This window comes from Clarias gariepinus, chromosome 13, assembly GCF_024256425.1.
Source record: "Clarias gariepinus isolate MV-2021 ecotype Netherlands chromosome 13, CGAR_prim_01v2, whole genome shotgun sequence".
NCBI classification, from domain to species: domain Eukaryota; kingdom Metazoa; phylum Chordata; class Actinopteri; order Siluriformes; family Clariidae; genus Clarias; species Clarias gariepinus.
The window spans coordinates 28,212,010-28,231,693 of NC_071112.1; the positions used below are offsets into that span (position 1 = coordinate 28,212,010).

The 19,684-nt window shown below is 39.9% G+C and overlaps 1 protein-coding gene across 1 annotated transcript; it reads left to right on the top strand.

Moving 5' to 3' along the window:
* The first annotated feature begins 985 nt into the window (after nt 1–985).
* Nucleotides 986–17,732, top strand: emilin1b (elastin microfibril interfacer 1b). The gene is made up of 8 exons (XM_053509543.1): nt 986–1,445; nt 10,053–10,175; nt 11,228–11,439; nt 11,628–13,724; nt 14,139–14,255; nt 14,417–14,434; nt 14,707–14,841; nt 15,252–17,732. Exons 1-8 carry the CDS (start codon nt 1,300–1,302, stop codon nt 15,575–15,577), a joined length of 3,174 nt encoding a protein of 1,057 aa, XP_053365518.1. The 5' UTR covers nt 986–1,299; the 3' UTR covers nt 15,578–17,732.
* The last annotated feature ends 1,952 nt before the right edge of the window (nt 17,733–19,684 follow it).

The following is a 19,684-nucleotide window of genomic DNA, read 5'->3' on the forward strand; positions in this document are numbered from 1 at the left end:
GATTCTGCTAAAAGTTAATTCCACTTTACTGCATGTAAATGAGTCCAAATATTTTTCTTACAAATATTGATTTGAAATAGAGCTGTGTCCAAATGTTTTGAGAATAACACAAATTTTATTTTCACAAAATTTGCTGCTTCGTTGCTTTTAAATCTTTTTGTCAGATTTTCAATTTTTATTTTTATTTTTTCCTGTTTCATGCCAACAGTAAAGCATCCTTTCAAAAGCCCATTTACATGTGTGGTTTCTTCTCGACCAAAGAAGTCACTCACAATTTTGAAAACATCCTTAGAGACGACTATCCAAGAACAGTTTGGTGACAAACAATTCCTTTTTTAGCATGATGGAGCACCTTGCTATGAGGCAAACGTGATAACTAAGTGGCATAGGCAACAAAATATTGAAATTTTGGATCCATGGCCAGGAAACTCCCCAGACCTTAATCCTATTGAAAACTTATGGTCAATCCTCAAGAGGCGGGTGGACAAACAAAACTTTCCAAATTCCAACAAACTTCAAGTATTGATTATGCAAGAGTGGGCTGCCATCAGTCAGGATGTGGCCTAGAGGTTGATTGACAGCATGCTAGGGCTAATTACAGAGGTCATAAAAAAAGAAGGGTCAACACAGCTAATATTGACTCTTTGTGTAAACTTAATGTAATTGTCAATAAAAGTCTTTGATATTTATGAAATGCTTGATTTTACAAAAAAAAATCTAAAAACACTGAAGCAGCAGACTTATTAATAATAATTAATATTCGTTTAATTCTCAAAACTTTTGGCCAGTGTGGTGCTCCATAATGTGATGTGGAGATGTTAGTGAGTAGATGAGCTTATACCTCCTGAGCTATCTGTCCTGCTGGAGCACTTATCTGGGTGATAGAGAGAGAGAGAGAGAGAGAGAGAGAGAGAATGAGGGAGGGTTTAGGGTTGTAAGGGGAGGGAGGTAAGAGGAGAATGAGAAGAGGGTGGGGGGCCAGAATGAGCCTCCAAACTACCCCAGTCAGTCCGAGTGAAGAAAAAAGTCCTGCGCGCTTCTGCCCCGGTTCGGACCAGGACTTCAGCAGGTCGGAGTCTAAAACCTACAACCCTTTGGCACACAGGGATGGTGGAGTGAATTTCAGTTGTGTTAATCAGTGAGAAGGATTTTTTTAAAGCACATCTGCGGAGGCTGGAGCTCATGGAGAGGCTCTGTGCGCGTCTCTCCCCGCGCGCGTCTCTGCGGGATTAAACTCAGGACGCGGGACTTACAGCCGGGGATCGACCGCTTCTGCGGTGTGTGGGGCGGATTTACAGCATGGCCGGGGGTAGTCTGGTTCTTCTGATAGTGTGTGTGAGTATGTGTGGAGCTTCATGGGGAGGACAGCAGCGCTACAGCCTTTACGCAGGGAACAGGGAGCAGGGACAAACCGGGGACGGACCCCGAGCCGCCAGCAGGCATAGGTACAGCACACTCACCACACATGGCAAGAAACATAACTAGGAAAATAATATGCAAATAAACAAACAAACAAACAAATAAATAAATAAACACTCGTAGGAAGTTTAACATAGAGGGAAAAGACTATACAGCTTTACTGAGATGACTAACAGTACATACATCAGTAATATTAAATATTATCCATTCACGTGTCTAACATGAAACAGGAGTTTAAAAGAACACACACGTAGAATCAGTGAATCATACAGAGATTTATTAACGCTTATAAAGCCCACCGTTCCACTACAGCCTTTCCGACTGTGCGATCCCGTTTAATTCCACGGTTCTTACTCCACTGCCTGGCCAAAAAGTCACACACTCTGGTATTTATCTGGAGCGCGCGCTTATCGTGGCATTGTTTCAAAACTTTATGGAAAGTCACAGCATTTGTTCCAGTCCAGAGGTGCATTAATTTTTGGCCGAGATCTTGTGACTGATGACGGGAAAGTAGAACCACTCCATGAAGCCTTCTCCAGCACATCTCAAACACTTTCCATGTGATTAAGGTCAGGACACTCTGGAGGCCATTTCATGTGTAAAAATGATTCCTCATGCTCCCAGAAGCACTCTTTCACAATCAGAGAAGAAACTTTCCAACTTCCAACTTCTGTTCATTCAATACTTTTTTTTTTACTTCAGGTCGTCGGCTAACTTTTTTTTATTGCCACTTAACGTTGCTGAGCTCAGACCTGAACTGAACTGAATCAACCCCAGATTATAAGCCTGCCTCCATGGGCTTGTACAGAGAGCGCCATGCCTCATGCGCTTCACTTCTCACCCTGACGCGCCCAGAGATCTGGAATAGGCTCAATCTGAACTCATCAGACCACATGACCTTTTCCCATTGCTTCAAAATGCAATCTTTACACTATGTTCCCTAGTATTAAAGACAAACTAAAGCTTTTCTCTGATTGGTCTCACTAACAAGTTTGTTTCTTATGAACACACAGTTGTTTAGTCCAAATCACGTAAATTCTCATCACACTGTGTGTGAAAATAGTCTTACTTTCACTATTAAACATAACTCTGATTTCTACTGTGCATTTATCAAGGTCCGTGTCCTCCTCAAGGGGGCACCAAAGATCACTTCTGTGCGTGAGCCTTTGTCTGCTCTGAGGCTGTGAGGTTGTCGGAATCAGATTTGCTATAGGCTATATATATATCATAGTTACACATATAGTATGATTAAATGTATGCATATGGGCAGGACTGGAATGGGCTGGATTGTTGCAAGGCGGTCCACCTTTTGGAGGTTGGAAACACTCCATTATACTATACTATACCATACTACACTATACTCCCTATAGTACACTACCCATATGCTGTACTATACTATACTATACTATACTATACTATACTATACTATACTACAATAAAATACACAACCATGTACTATACTGTACTGAACTATACTATACTACACTATACTCCCTATACTACACTACCCATATACTATACCATACTACACTATACTCCCTATACTACACTACCCATATGCTGTACTGTACTATACTATACTATACTACACTACAATAAAATACACAACCTTGTACTATACTGTACTGAACTATACTACACTATACTCCCTATACTACACTACCCATATACTATACCATACTACACTATACTCCCTATACTACACTACCCATATACTATACTATACTATACTCCCTATACTACACTACCCATATACTGTACTATACTATACTACACTACAATAAAATACACAACCCTGTACTATACTGTACTGAACTATACTATACTACACTATACTCCCTATACTACACTACCCATATACTATACTATACTATACTACACTACCCATATACTATACTATACCATACTATACTATACTCCCTATACTACACTACCCATATACTATACTATACTATACTATACTATACTATACTATACTATACTACAGTGCCCTATATTATACCACACAACACTACTGTATATCATACCATACCATACCACAATGCACTAAACAACACTACCCTACCCTGCCCTACTGTACTCTACTCTACCCTATACTATACTATACTATACTATACTATACTATACTATACTATACTCTGGTCTTGTGTAAAATTTAGTACCCTCCCTTTTAATTATACGTGATTTTGTGTAAAATCATACTAAAAATAATCTCATTTTAGCGGGTCGCAGTATTAGGCAAAGACAAGCTTGAAGGATGAACAACATATACCTTTTTTCACTATCCCATTATTTATTTAACAAAAAATAGGCCAAAAAATTGTAGCCCAAACTGTTGTTGTTAGTTTGAGGTTGTATTTGTCTAATACCAACCCTACAATCAGATGATTTTCATTAGGTTTTTACACGGCAACACAATTAATTAAAAGAGGTTTTACTATTCTTTAAACATTACTGTATAAGTAAAGTGTATGGGGTAGTAATGAAGTATGCAGGGGGATGCTGGAAGTGTATAGAGGAAGTATAGCGGGGAAAGTATGCAGGGGAGGTGTGTAATTGTATAAGGCAAATGTACTGGGGAATTGCAGATGTGCTGCTGGAACAGAGTTTCAGGAATTTTAAGCAGCTTGTGTAGCAGCTGTGTCTTACACTCATCCTGTACACCATTGCCTTGCCTGAGGGAACTTAAAAAGTGTTAAAAAGTGACACAGCGGATGGGATGAAAGCCTAAACACTGGCCTCGTCCTAATCCCACAGAGACTGCATAGGTCTGCTCAATTAAGTATCTTTCATCCAAAAACACTCTTATCATCAAGAGAATCAGACAGACACTGAAAAGTCAGTCACATTAAACAGCTGGGTGAACAAACACACACACACACACACACACACACACACACACACACAGAAAAACAGACTCTCTCTCTTTCTCTCTCACCCCCTTACTTCCTTTCCAGCACACCCACCCTAACACTGGAGTTTGGCATGTGTGTGTGTGTGTGTGTGTGTGTGTGTGATTATGAGCAGCAGTTCCAGCTCGAGGAGTGACGTGTGTGTATCTGGGTTTCCTTTCTGACGCAGTGTTTCAGTCTAATGACTCACAGCAGCACTTTAATAACAGTAATAACATACACAACCCCTCATCCCAACACACACACACACACACACACACACACACACCTTTAGATGGTAATAAATATTTAGAGCACTAATAAATTAAATAATACTGTTATAATACACTAGTATATGCATACTTACTCCATAGTGCTGCTTTGTAATTCTGAGCTCTGGTTGGTCAAAGGGTGTTTATGATTAATTCTCTATAACTGCAGCTCTGAGAGTACTGCAGGTTTATATTAATACGCTCCTTCTAATACCCCATCGTTTCTATAGTAACAGCTCATTGGCAGGGATGTGTGCAGCACACACTCTATTGGTAATAAAAAGATTGAAATGATCAGTGATATGGTGAAGTTTTATTAAAATAAGGAGACATTAATTTGCATTTATGGAAGGAGTCTCCAGTGTCAGCAGAGAAAATATGACATCACACGACATTTCCACAAAGCACTATCTTGGGCTTAGTTAATAAACTGCCAACTGAAGCATTATGAGGAATTTTATGAAAATAAATATTTATTATATCAGTATATATCATCCAGACAGAGCGTTGCAAAACTGCTAATGATATCGCCAATATTTTGAAAATTTGTATTGTTGCATTGTTGATCACGATATGGATATTATGTTCATATCACTCAGCCCTGAGTCACAGCAGACATTTAGTTATTGGCCTGTTTACAAACACAGCAGAACTATTGGAGGTGTGTGTGTGTGTGTGTGTGTGTGTGTGTGTGTGTGTGTGTGTGTGTTTAAAACTTCAGCAGATCGCTGTGCTGGTCTCTGGAGTGTTTTAGCTGGAAATGAGAAACACACACCACTGTGATGCAATCAGTGTGTAATGCAGACTGCGACGGGAATTACTGAAAACACATCAGAGTGAAAAAAAGTTTTAAAAAAGCTCTTATTTTCCCTTTAAATTTACCAGCGTTGTTTAGAATTGAACCTCTTTCTCTTTCTCTCTATCTAACTCTCAATCTCCTGCACACACACACACACACACACACACACACACACACTCTCAGCTTTATCTGTCTGATCTTGTTAGTCTTGATGTCGTGGCTTTTCTCCTTCTGTCCCTTTGCGTCCTTGGTTCCCAGTGTTTGTTTGTGTGTGTGTGTGTGTGTGATGTGTCAAAACCATGTTCATTCTGCCTGCTGCTTCATAAGGAGAGGCGCTTCAGTGGTTTCAATGCATTACGAGTTGTATCTAAAGGTTGTTATTTCAAGTCCACAGCTTGCTGTATGTTATACCTGTAATCCCTCTGTCTGTGTCATGTCAGATAAAGAAACAGGATCTTGCAACTTACATAGTTTCTGTAAATGTGTACTGTAGGTTGTGTTCCATTTAATCTCATCCTGGGGTTAATCTACTGTATGTTGATGTGAATGCATCAGAAAGCTGCATTTTTTTTTTGGATGCCGTTGTGGTGAGGACGGGAAGTGATGAAAGACAGCGGTGTCCATTAAAATCTCTCAGACACACAGACAGACTTTCAGACTCGGCTGAGATGAAACAGTAATCTAGTGTGTGAGAGGGGGTGAATATTTTAGGACAAGTATCAGTGTGAGGATGTAGGAGATGGGTCATTATCATAGTGACAGACATACAAGAAGAAACAGACAGAGAGAGACCTGCAATTGAGACTGCCTTCCTGGCTTTCGCCTCTCTCTCTCTCTCTCTCTCTTTTCCTTCTCTCTCTCTCTCTTTTTTTTTTCTCTCGCTGTAGCTCTGTGCTTTTAGTTCCACTAAACTTTCACACACAAAAACAGTGTGGTTGTTTCCACTGAAAAGATCCTGATAACGTAATAATAACAATTCTTATCTGGAAATCTGTATGTGTGTGTGTGTGTGTGTGTGTCAGTGAACGCACAGATCTAGTGTTCCCTCTCCACAGTGTGCCTTGTTTATTGAGGATTCTGTTTCTATCAGTAGTGTACGTTTGGATCACCAAGATCACAGTCTGACCTTTGTTACGTGGTGCGGATTAGGGAGCCACACCATGGGATGAAATAATATTAATAAGAGCCCTTAAGCTGGCTTCTGAGGGGGTCAACGAAATAGGTGGAGGCTTATGAGACACGCATGGGAGGACCTTACTGTTTGGATATAGTGTGGAATTGTTCATTGGGAACTGAGAAGAAACTAGAGAAAAATGACACCACAAAATGAACAGAGCCCCCCCCCGTCTCCTCGAGACCGGACGGGGCCTCCGGAAACTAAAAAAGAGAGTCCGCCGTTTCCGAGGATTTATAGGTGACTTTATGTGCTTTTCACTGTTCACGTTCGCAAGCTTTCTCACACTCTCTCTCTCTCTTAATAACGTCAATTGTCTTGGGCGTGTCCTTGGATCTGCAACCATTCACGGTGTTACCACAAAGTGTGCATGTATCATAGCCCTTAAATAGACACACTCCCAGGTGCAGCACGTCCATGCTGATTTTGCTTACGGCACTGTCACCCTGGCAAAAGCGCGTCAGGATGACCGCACCTCTACCTGTTCAGGACTCCGCAGGGTAGCAGTCTGCGGATCCGCCCATTCGGAACAGTACAGAGTATCTCAGTTCTGCCCCTTGTGAGACCCGTATTGTTACACCCTTAAGTCAGGATTTTCTTAAACCTGAACCTAAACTTAATCATAGACCAAGCTGTGTATAAGTGTCTCATAAGCTTGGGCATTCCTTCACCCACAGCTATTAAATTATTAAATGATTGAGGGCATTTAAAACATTCAACAACCATCACGACCTGATATCAATGTGCCAGGCCAACATTTGACTCACACATTGCCTTAAGCACATCAATGTTGTTATAGTTGGGTTATAGGGATCTGTCATTTTTTGGGATGTACTGTATGTGTGTCATGATGTTGAAAACATGTTAATAAAGTCAAAAACACAGGCAGTGTGTAAGATCAACGTTCTGACACTTTTTATTTAACACTGCTGAGCCGCATGGAGGGAAAACACACCACATGTTGGCTGTAATTACAGATCTGAGCTGCTTCCGTTTTTCCGCTCACACATTATCTGTTCCATTATCTGTGTGTAAATGTTAACACACCTGTGCAGTCACACTCTGGGAATGGGAGGGATCAGGAAACTGGGGGGTGAAGATGTTAAGAAATGTGTTGTGGATTTTAATCTGAGCCATCAGGTGTGAGTGCTGCAGCAAAGCCCAAATATTTTTATTCAACATATTCTTCTCATGCCCTGCCATGGATTGGCACCCCGTGCAGGGTGTACCCCCGCCTCGTGCCCTAAGCCTCCTGGAATAGGCTCCAGGTTCCCTGCAACAATGCATTAAATGGTATAGACAATGAATGAGTGAGTGAGTAAGTAAATCTTCTCATATACTTACAGTACAGGTATAAATTGTGTACGGAAGCACAAACTAGGCTTCAGTCAGGGCTCTGTGCAGGACACTTGAGTTCTTCTACTCCAACCTTAACACACCATTTTCTCCTGGAACATGGACCTCACTAGTGATGGGTTAATCATGAACGATTCGTTCTTTTTGAACAACCATTCGATCCTGAGTCGTTCGTTCTTTTGTCACGTGACTCCCATAGATGCTATGCAGTGCAGTACACAGGAAACAGAATTGAACGGTTCAAGTCCCTAGTCATTCCTTCCTTTGTCACGTGACTCCCGTAGACGCTATGCGGTGCAATAGATTCAAAAGAATGAACGACTCAGATTGGAAGATATAAGAGGTGAGCTGCTCATTCTGTTTATTATAATATGTCCTTAGCTGCATTGTAATATTTTCATTACTGGAACTATAGCCAAATTATTATTGGTATTGTTGGGTAATTTTTTATTGAAAATGCAACAATTTATTTTATTTCTGATCAAAAGAACGAAATTAACTAAATGACTTCGAAAAGATTCGTTCATTTTGATGAACGAGATTTAAAGCACCGAGTCACTAAAATGATTCAAACCTCCCATCACTAGACCTCACAGGATGATCGTCTTGCTGGATGCGGGTTTGGGGTATATTTGTGTTCTCTTAATGAATTTATAATGCTCCATCCTATACAACAGATGATGTATGGGTGCACATACTTTTGCCTGTTTAGTGTACCAAAAGACACCAAATACTGATTCATACTGTAAGGACCTAATGTGTGTTTTTAGCTGATATAAACGGAGCCAATAAAAGACTTCCCACAAGCATCTGGTTTACTTTTAGGGAAATTGTGCTTCATTTGTGTATGCAACTAGTTTAAAATACAGCTCACAGGATAAACACACACGCACGCACACACACTTTTCTTCCTTTGGCACAAAAAAACTGAACCTCAGAACCTACGCACCACTCATGCTAACCACTTCCTGTTCCACACATCACACACAGGTCAGAGGTTCAGAGGTCCTGTCTGGCTCAGATCCCTCAGGACAGAAAGAGAAATCTGCGATGGAGACCTACATCATGGCATCTATAGTAACAACTCATTTAAAACTCATTTGTGTAAAATTAGCGTAAGGAGTCTCCAGTGTCAGCGCTTTGTCACAGTCAGAGATAAAGCTTTAAATTCAATTTTTTTTCCCTCATCTTCGGGACAGAGGAGTTAAGATGGCAAGCTGCTGTTTTTTAAAGAGAGAGAGAGAGAGAAAAAAGAGAGGGTGGTATGGGAACAAGGGTTTGTAGTAGCTTCCATAACATAAGTGACAACAGAAACAAACTTGCTTCATGACACATTATCTGTACACATATACGTATATATACAGTGGTATACTGTACAGTGGTATATATACAGTACAAACGGCCCACCTTATGAATTTTCACTTTGGGAATGAATTTTCAGCATACACGTGAACGAACTAAGCTAAGTTGCATGTGAGCCATTCAAAACTAAGACATTGGCACTTGTACGGATTAAATTTGTATGCAGAGGTACTACTATATATATAATAGCTGTAATAAAGACGTAATTAGCTACTTAGCTAGCAAGCGTTTTCTCCTTTTTATAGCGGCTAGTGTACAATGTGCTTGTGTCTTGCTAAAACACAGAAGCCTCGGCACAGTCAGAGATAAAGCTTTAAATTGAATTGAAACCTTGAATTCCTGTTGAACATCAGTGACTTGAGTTTGAACTTCCTGTCTGTCACATCTGCTAAAAAATGATTGAGTGACATCAGGAAATAATGTGTGGCGTGAACTAAACTACAGGACGTGGAGGAATAATGAGAACGAATAACAGTTTCCAATAAATCAAAGAGTCTATTCAGGGGAGAGCAATTATGAAATCATACTCAGAAAAATAAATACGTTAGAAAATAATACAAGCTTTAAAGAATACAGAAGAGAAAGACGAAAGCTATACAGGTTCAAACTGGGCATCTGTGGATTGAGCTCAGTGGGAGCACACATTACTCAAAAGTCACTGCTGCAATAAACTACGATTTTTTAAATGATGAACTGATTCCTAAAAACACCACCAACACAACACTTAACACCTTAAAACTTATTGTTTTTTTATTGTGTTTGTGTGTGTTTTTGTATAGGAACTGGTGTGCATATGTGGTGACAAAGACAGTGAGCTGTGTGGTAGAGGATGGAGTGGAGACATACGTGAAGCCTGAGTATCAGCCGTGTGCCTGGGGTGTGCAGTGCCCCCGTATTCTAATGTAAGTATAACCGCGTGTGTTTTTTCTTCACTCTCAAAGCAAACTGACTAATCTTCTAACTGAATAATTAGTGAAAACCATAAATATATTTTTAAAAGATTTAAAGAAGTTTTGAGATTTAATAACATCAGTAACATCACTCTCCATATAGTTTGAGGTTTTCTACACAGTTTTGTCCCAGACAAAACCACACTTGTGAATTAAAGAAATTAATTTTTATTTTTTTAAGAACACATGAAAGGCGTCCCAGCTAAGCGAGCGGTGTCTAAAAAATGGGACGCTGAAGACATTTCATTTTGGCTGACAACAGAAAGGGAGAAACAGAACACAAAACAAAGGCATGATGAGAAACAGTTGGATGAGGAGTAGCTAACACACACACACACACACACACACACACACATACACACAGGGCTATGTAAGGAATGAGATGACGAATCATTCCAAAGTCCACAACCGCAGGAATCAGCCTTTATAACATCAGCACTTTTTGTCAACTAAACGACTCAATCCTGCTCTGACTACAGGGTTACCAAGAACTCTACTTAAGGAGTAAATAGAATGATCAGTATAATAGAGCCTAGATATATTTCAGCTGAGCACCTTCCCATGAACACTGTTGTGTAGGGCTTAACAAACCGAATCTATACAGCAGTAAGGTATACATACATCACTATTAATGGTTCTTAATTGTCCCTCTGTGGGAACCTTTAAAGGGTCTATGTAAAACCCTAGAATTGAATGTTTACTTTTCAGAAAGATTAAACTTAAATCTTTAAGTTCTTTAAAGATTGAGTGTTTTAAAATTTTGAACCATAAACAGTCAAATCAAAAGAAATACTGAAGAACTCTTCAGGGAACCATTTCTAGCCACATATTTAAAAGCTTATTTCAGATTTTTTTGTACAACATATGTATATTAAAATGTTATTGTACTGTATATTGTACCCACACACATTTATGCTAAGAACACTGTTACAAAACCCTTTTTTTGCAAAAAGTCAACACTTTGTCTCTAAACTGTTTCTTTTCTTCTCATGTGTGTACTAAAGGTATCGGACGTATTTAAGGCCCAGATATAAGATAGCATACAAAATGGTCAGTGAGATGGAGTGGAAGTGTTGCCATGGATACAGCGGAGAGGACTGTAACACTCATAATGGTGGCGGGAATGGAGGATCTGTCACTCAAATTTCCACAGCAAGACCGTGGCCTAAACCCTCGAACCCAGGACACACAGGACACGGACAGAATGGAGGCAGTGGTATGGTTTATACTTTAAAATCAGCTAAATAAATTTGGCAAAAAAAAAAAAATTATTGCCCATCGACTGGTAGAAAACCTAGTGCAGTTTATGTTATTGTCTCTAAGGCGGTTATGCTTTTCTGAAAAACAAAATTATGACAATATAACAGTATTGATATAAAAGTAGTGATCCTGTTTTATGTTTAGGGAGAGTTGACAACGAAAAGATGAAACAGATGGAAGATAAAATCCAACGTTTGACCAAAGACCTTAATGATTTGCAGTCTACATTACGCGCCATGAATGAAAAGTTTCAGGAAGAGATGAAAAAGCCTGGCGGTGGGATGACACCAGCAGATGCTGCAAAGCCAGAAATGAAGGAAACGATTCACAACATTCAGACCAAACTGGACCAGCTGGACAATCGGACTCAGGCTCACGACATAACTCTTCATAGCATCAATAATCACCTGGTTAACGGAAAAGGCGGAAACGATCTGGGCAGCCATGATGGAGGCAAATTCAATACCCTAAAAGAGGAAATCCTGCGTGAGTTGGAAAGACGGGTTTCCCAGTCCTGCACTGCTTGCCAAGCTGGTGTCAATGACCTACGGAAAGAGCAGCAGGGTGACAGGGACAGGATTTCAGCCTTGGAAAAGAAGATCAATGATCTGGAACAGCGTCACCGCCAGGATCTGGATGGCCTGCGTCGGGATCTGAGTCGATCTCAAACCTGTTGTGATAAAATCCTTGATCTCGAGACGACTCTCAGGGATGTGGATAAGAGGGTAACGTCAACTTCTGAGACCTGCACCAGCCTTGAGGATCGTTTGGAGAAAGAACTTCAAGGAACAGGAGGTGGTGGAGATTTTGGAGGAATAGGAGGAAGTGGAGGAGGAAGACTAGAGGATACTATCAATGGCTATCTGGAAGATTTGGAAAGACGGGTTAACAGCACAGTACAGAGGACAGAAGACAACTGTGCATACATGGAGAACGATTTGAAGGATTTGTTCCAAAAAGGCCTTATTGACCTGCGCAAGGAGTTCAACGATCAGTTCAGTAGTCAAGACATGAGAATCAAATATATGGAGATGGACATTGGGAACGTGAAAGAAACATTGTTTGACCTGGACAAGCGCTTGTCCCGAGTACAGAATGCCACAGCTCATATGGATCGGAGAATAAATGAATGCTGTTCATTCTCTGGTTCTAGACGACCCCCAGGAGGAAGTGGAATTACTCCTACTGAAGAAACAGATACAGTCAAGTCCCTGGAATGGAGGGTTGTGGCCAATGAGGATGAGATCAAGAGATTTGACACAAGGCTCAAAGATCTCTCTGTTTCTGGTGACACGCTACGGGACAAAGTGATCGATCTTAACAATGATGTGCGCAAGATCAAAGAAGTGACCGGCGACAATGGAGAACATTTTATTCGTATCATTACTGAAATTGAGAACTGTCAGTCTGACCTTTGTAGGACAGTGCAAGATGACCTAAGGAAGCTCAAGAACATCACAAACCATGCCATGGACAAGTGGCAAATAGAGTTGCATGACATCAAGGGCAAGGTGGATTCAGGTTGCTCAGACGGGTGCAGCAGCCTGGAAGAGGAAGTAAATAAACTTAAAGTGGATGTGGAAAAATGCAAGATCTGTCTGGAGACTCCAACAGGCACAGGAACAGAACCCGGAGATCTGGATGGACCTCAGAGACCCCTGGATGGCCACAGCGTGATCAGCAGCAACAATGTTAATCTTGGATCAATCCAGGGTGAGTTATCAGGAGTCATTTTAACCTTCAGCTCCATCAACGACACTCTAAAAGGTCTGGAGCATAGCGTCCAGAAGCACGATAGCGTTATCACTGATCTGGGAAACACAAAGGACAAAATCATCTCTGAGCTTGATAAGATCCAACAGGAAGTGACGGAGCACATTGAGGACAGTAAGCAGCGCTTCGACAACATCGATCGTGACATCAAACGCTTCGGACACAACTTTGTGGAGAGAACAGGCAACGGGCTTGAGAAGAGGATTACTAAACTGGAGGGGGTTTGTGGGCGACTCGACTCTGTATCTGAGAACTTGCAGAAGATCAAAGAAGGAATCAACAAGCACGTGACCGGGCTGTGGAGCTGCGTGAACGGGCTGAACATGACCGTGATCCACCACAGCAGCTTCATCGACACCATGGAGAGTACACATCTGGAGAACATCCACGGCAAGATCAAACAGCTCAACTCCTCCATGCTGCATCTTCTCAAGGAGTTCAGGAGCCTGATGGAGCAAGACTTCACAGGTCTGTTTCTCATGAACATATTTTATGCATGCTTATGGTAATATATTTATAAAGCCGATATACAGTACATGCAGGAAGAGAATCCTGAAGAACCAGAGTCACAGTTCCATCAGTACTGTTCATTGATTATACTGTTACTTACCTTGGGATTAGCCAAACACAAGCGTAATGATATGACATGACCTCCAGGCTTTTTTCCCGGTTTTATTAAACAGGAAATACTGTCTAGATACTTACTAAATCTGACTTTCTTTCGTAAATGAACCTGCACAGGCAAAGTATCATTTCTTCATCAGTTCCTATAGATGTTATATAAACAGGAAATAGCCTTTTAAAGATCAGATGTCCAAACACAGACAGAGACATTTTTTTCAGGTAAAAGGCCATTGTTAACACTGAGGCTCCTAATTTTAGGTCTGCCTGGACCCCCAGGCCCTCAGGGAGAGACAGGTCAAAGAGGATTTCCAGGTCTACCTGGACCACAAGGACCACCCGGTAAACAAGGTGTGGATGGACCAAGAGGACCACCAGGTAAAATCATTAGGATAAAAACAACAACTGGGAATTTAACAGTATTTTAAAGTGTACATGCAGAATAAAAGAAAAGGAATAAATTAAAATTACCTGTATAAAGAGTTTTTATGTGACTAATATAAATAAATGTGCTCATAATTCAATGTTTTCCGTTTCAGGTCTCAAAGGAGAACACGGTACAAGCTTTATTTATTTATTTATTTATTTATTTATAATCCCTTTGCAGCCCTGCAGCTATTTTAGACGTAGCAGCTGTTCCTTATCAGAATAGAGCTGCAGCTAAGGGTCATTAGTACAGTAGTGTGTGTGTGTGTGTGTGTGTGTGTGTGTGTGTGTACATTCAAAATGTCAGTGTTTACTACTTTTTCATGTGATGGTTTAGGTTTCAGGACAAACATATACACACTATAGAGGAAAGAGAAAAGAGTGGTTTTGTTCTATATTCCAGGTCTTCCAGGCGTTGATGCTAATGTTCCTCAGGTCTCGTTCTCTGCTGCGCTCACAAACCCAATGACTTCATCCGGAACCATAGTGTTTGATAAAATCTTTGTGAATAAAGGAGACTTTTATAATCCGCGAACAGGTAAAATCTTTTTTTTACCCATTCGTATCTTTATTTTTTATATTTTTTTATTATTTATCTTATCAAATCGTTCTTTAACAAAGGTTTCTTGTACAAGGTAACAAAGGTCTCAGATTCTTACAGTTTGTGTGTATTAATTATCTTAGATAATTATTTTAAACATGAAACTTTCTTTATTTTGCTCCTTCTTTAAATGCACGGTTTTAGTGTTTATGTAAATAAGCCACATAAGAAGGACTTTCCTTATATGAGGTCACAGTGTGGGTGGGAAACGGGATCTTTGGGGAACTTGAACACTACGTCATCACGTCAACCTCATTGTGGCTTGTTTTCCTAATTGTTTTATTTCCTACTTCTTTTTTATTGTATTATTTAACACCCTGATCCTGAGCATCGTTCACGTTTTGCAGGGATCTTCACAGCTCCTCGGGATGGTCATTACTTCTTCAGCGCTGTTCTGACGGGCCATAAGAACGAGAAGATCGAAGCAGTTCTGTCCAAGTCAAACTACGGAATGGCACGTGTGGATTCGGCCGGGTATCAGCCCGAGGGCCTTGAGAACAAGCCGGTAGCAGAGACGAAACCGACACCTGGATCTCTTGCCGTGTTTAATATCATTCTGCCGCTGCAGGTGGATGACACAGTGTGTGTGGACCTGGTGATGGGGAAACTGGCACACTCGGTCGAACCTCTCACCATGTTCAGCGGCACTCTGCTCTATGAGGATTACTCATAACCGCGAGATTTATTAACGACAGGGCTGAACCTCGACCTTCTGAGTCACACTGTAAACACACTCTCACATTTCTGTGATTCTGTTCTTGTGTGAACTCCTGAAATCAGAAGAGGATTTAAATCAATCGATTATATTACATAATCTTTCCTTTTGACTATTTTTGAAGACATTTTTTTCTTCTCTTTTTTTTACAGAAACTACTGTTTTTTATAACTATTATTGCTATAAAAATATTTCAGATTTTATATAAATCACACAATGTTATGAATCGTTTATCACCAAAGTTTCACTTCCAATGTAAAAGTAGGCTCTCGCTACAGGACACTTGAGGATAATGCTAATGAAGTCTCATTACAACTATTAATAATTAGCATTAGGATTATGATTAGCATCGAACTGTGCCTTCATTTTCAGTGATCATGTTTCTGAGTGTGGATAAACTTGTGAGCAGTGCCTCACTTGGGATCCACTACAAAAAACATGCTACGTAGCATGTAGCTGTGAAGTCGTTTAGTCATTTGTACACACTTTACAAAGGCTCAGTGTGTGTGCAGATTAGACAGAATGATCCAGAACATCAACATTTACCTCAAATGTGTTGGAAAATTACTCAACGAAAGATTCTATAATACTAAATTTTCACACAAAAGGTGCTGTCTGTTCATTTTGGTGGGAAAAAAAACAATTACAAGGATTAGGCCTTATAGGAAAGAACATGGTAACTAGCATAGAAAGGACTAGCTAGCTAGCTAAGTACCATGTTAGCTAGCTAAACATCACCATAGAAACTGCTTTCGTTGATTTACAAACATAAATGTGACTGTCAACCAGAATAGGAAGGAAAATATTCACTGTGAGTTAGCAGTTAGTAGATGTTAGTATGTTATGATCCTCAGTTCTGTCAGCCATGTTTTTAACTTCTAGTGTGCTGAACAGAATTATAGGGAAAAAAACTAAATGTCTGAAATGAGGACATTCAAAAGACTGTTTATGCTACCATAGTGATGAAGTACAGGTCAAATATATCGTGTAACCGATTAGTAGCTCATCCATGGCGCTCACCTGACTGTGTGTGTGTGTGTGTGTGTGTCTGCGTGGGTGCATGGACATTTCGCTGAGCCACAGTGAAACCTGAAACACCATTTTGTAAATAAATAATTAGACAAACAAAAGATAGCTGGTAACCATGGAAACCATGACCATCAGCAAACACTAAAGAAAAAGAAAACTCACAATATAAAAAACACACAATATGACACACACAAGATCTGCCTAAGAGATACAAACAAAACACAATTTCAGCAAAAAAGGCAAATGTTCACAGATGTCAGTTTCGATTCCTCTAACAGAATTGACATTAAAGTACCTATAAGTAACATTAGCATTAGCATTCTGTTATAACATTACAGAGTACTGAAAGAAAGAGCGACAGCAAAACAGCTCTAACTACAACTTTAAAGGGCCAAAGAAGGATGTTAGCATTAGCATTAAGAGAACATTCTCTTAATTCCAAACATTTTATTGAATAAAACACACAGTAAAACAGGTAGACATTATATATTTAAAGAAATCTGTTAAAAAATTAAAGAAGCAATGAGAAAATTAACCTATTGGAAGTAAAAAAAAAAAAAAAAAGACGTAAACGGTTGGAACAAATAAAACATTCTCTCTTTATACAGTTATTGCAGAGTTAGCTTTAGTGCTACAGTAGCATTAGCATCTTTCTTTGACCTGTTTTGGAAATAAGACACAGAGAAAGTCCTCGCAGCTGAAATCCAAAGAAATGACCAGTATTTGCCTATAAAGAGAATTAGCATCATGTACAAATAGATTTTTTTAAAGGAATATTCCAAAGCGCTGTCCAATTTAATCAGTGACTGTTTTGTGCAAGATGTTCGCCATGTGATCGAGTTATACTGTATGTCATGCTGCTCTCACTATTCTGCATTACGTTGTTGTTATTATTATTATCATAATTATTATTATTATTGTTGTTGTTATTTGGACTGTTTCCCTCAGAAAACATTTTCACTTTGAAAAGAGTGAAATCTGAAATGAAGACGTGAAAGACGTGACGAGGCTCCTTGCGCTTTAACCTGTGACTCTGAATGTGTTTGTTGGCAGCACATGTGTTAAATAAATCTATTTAATTTTACACAGCCCTGTGTCTCTTGGACGTGGTCGTACAGCTGTCCTGGGCCTAAATCATACACCTTTCATACTAAGATACTGTATATCAGCACAGTCATGAGTATCAGGGCTGCCAACCTTTCAAAAAAGCTTTGTGTGAGATTCCGGAAATAAGGGCATTGGTTCTGGTTTTGTCTAACCCTGCATGGCTTAGGTTCTGCACAGTGTGGCAGTGTTAAAGTGAAACAACAAATGCATGTCATTGTTTTTATTCCAACTGACATTTGAAATATTCACCAATACAAATAAAAGAAATAGAGCCTTCCTTACCCAACACCAAACCCCCTACATGCTCTTCAGAAGCTCCAGGCAGGGCCGGGGCTGGAACTCTGAGGCCTATCATTTAGGGTCCTTCCTTGCTTGATTCATAGCTCTCACTTTTCCTCTCAGACGTAAACGGTCTGTCCCATTACTGGGTCCCTCGGTAGTTAGTTTTCTAATTTCAAGATATTATAAATATAGGATAGAATAATCCACCTAAGTGGGTCAGCCACTGGTCCTGGGGTAGTGTGTGTATGTGTGTGTGTGTGTGTGTGTGTGTGTGAGAGAGAGAGAGAGAGAGAGAGAATCAAAGATTCAAAGGGTGTTTTATTGGCATGACAAATATGGACATTTGTCAGAAGTCACAAAATAACAGAAATTAACAGATAAAATTTTCAGATTTAACTGTGCAGTCAATCATAACATGACACGAGTGATGAGAACTACTAAAAAAGCAATAATAATAATAATACTTAAAGTACAGTCAAATAAGAATTGTCATTGATACAGATGAAAGCGAGAAGAAAGATAAAGAACATAAAGGGGATTGTGCTGCATGTATATCATGTAAAAAGTGCTACATGATTAAAATTAATGCAAATATTTTAATCTCACTGTAAATACCCACATATATTTTCATCTTTAGATAATACAGTCATTGGCCTTACTCATTCTTGAATGCTCCAGCTGGCATATAACTTTGCTGCTTCTGTAAATGCATTTGAATGTCGATCTACTGTATTTTATTGGATTCTATAACAGTCTATTTTAGTGACTGTTCAGTACTATTACAGCTGTTCCAATTATTAGCCCTTCCTTCAGCGTGTGATTGATGACTTCACACAGCTTTAAATGTGTGTTCATTCCAAATGGATTATGCAGATATTATTATTATTTCTCTTTAGTCGGAGCGTAAAATTTGGCGGAGCACCGTTCCAGTGTGCTCTGGCCTTAATATAGCTGTGTATGTGAAAGAGTGTATGCAGGACTAATGTAGAGATTCGCCCTTTGAATAAAAGCCGGGTATAGCTGACTCGTCATAAAGAGATTGGGAGGCTGGAGCTCAGTGATTTTGCTTGTATCAGTGATTTTGCTTGTTTTGAATATGCAAGTGTGAGAAATTGGGTTGAGTGAAAGTGTGAGAAGGTAATTAATTCTGTGAGTCTCACAAATGTCGCAGATGTATAGAAATACAAATAAACATGAACAAATTTAAGATGTTCATGTTTTTATTCATACAAAAAATGATAGCAAGGTCATGTAAATAATATTTGGGAAAGGATTTTTTTATAAATAGGATAAGCTAAATATTAGCTGGGATTGTTAAAGTGTAAAATGCTTCTTTAACATGAATTTAAAGTGACTGCATGGGCGGCACGGTGGCTGAGCACTGTGGCCTCGTACCTCCAGGGTCTGGGTTCGATTCCTTCCTCGGGCCTGTGTACATGGAGTTGGCATGTTCTCCCTGTGCTTGGTGGGTTTCCTTCGGGTCCTCCGGTTTCCCCCCACAGTCCAAAGACATGCAGATAATTGGTGTTACCAAATTGCCTATAGTGTGTGAATGAGCGTGTATGTACAGTATGTGTGTGTGCCTGGTGATGGATTGGCAGCCCGTCCAGAGTCTACCCCACCTCGTGCTCTAAGTCTCCTGGGATA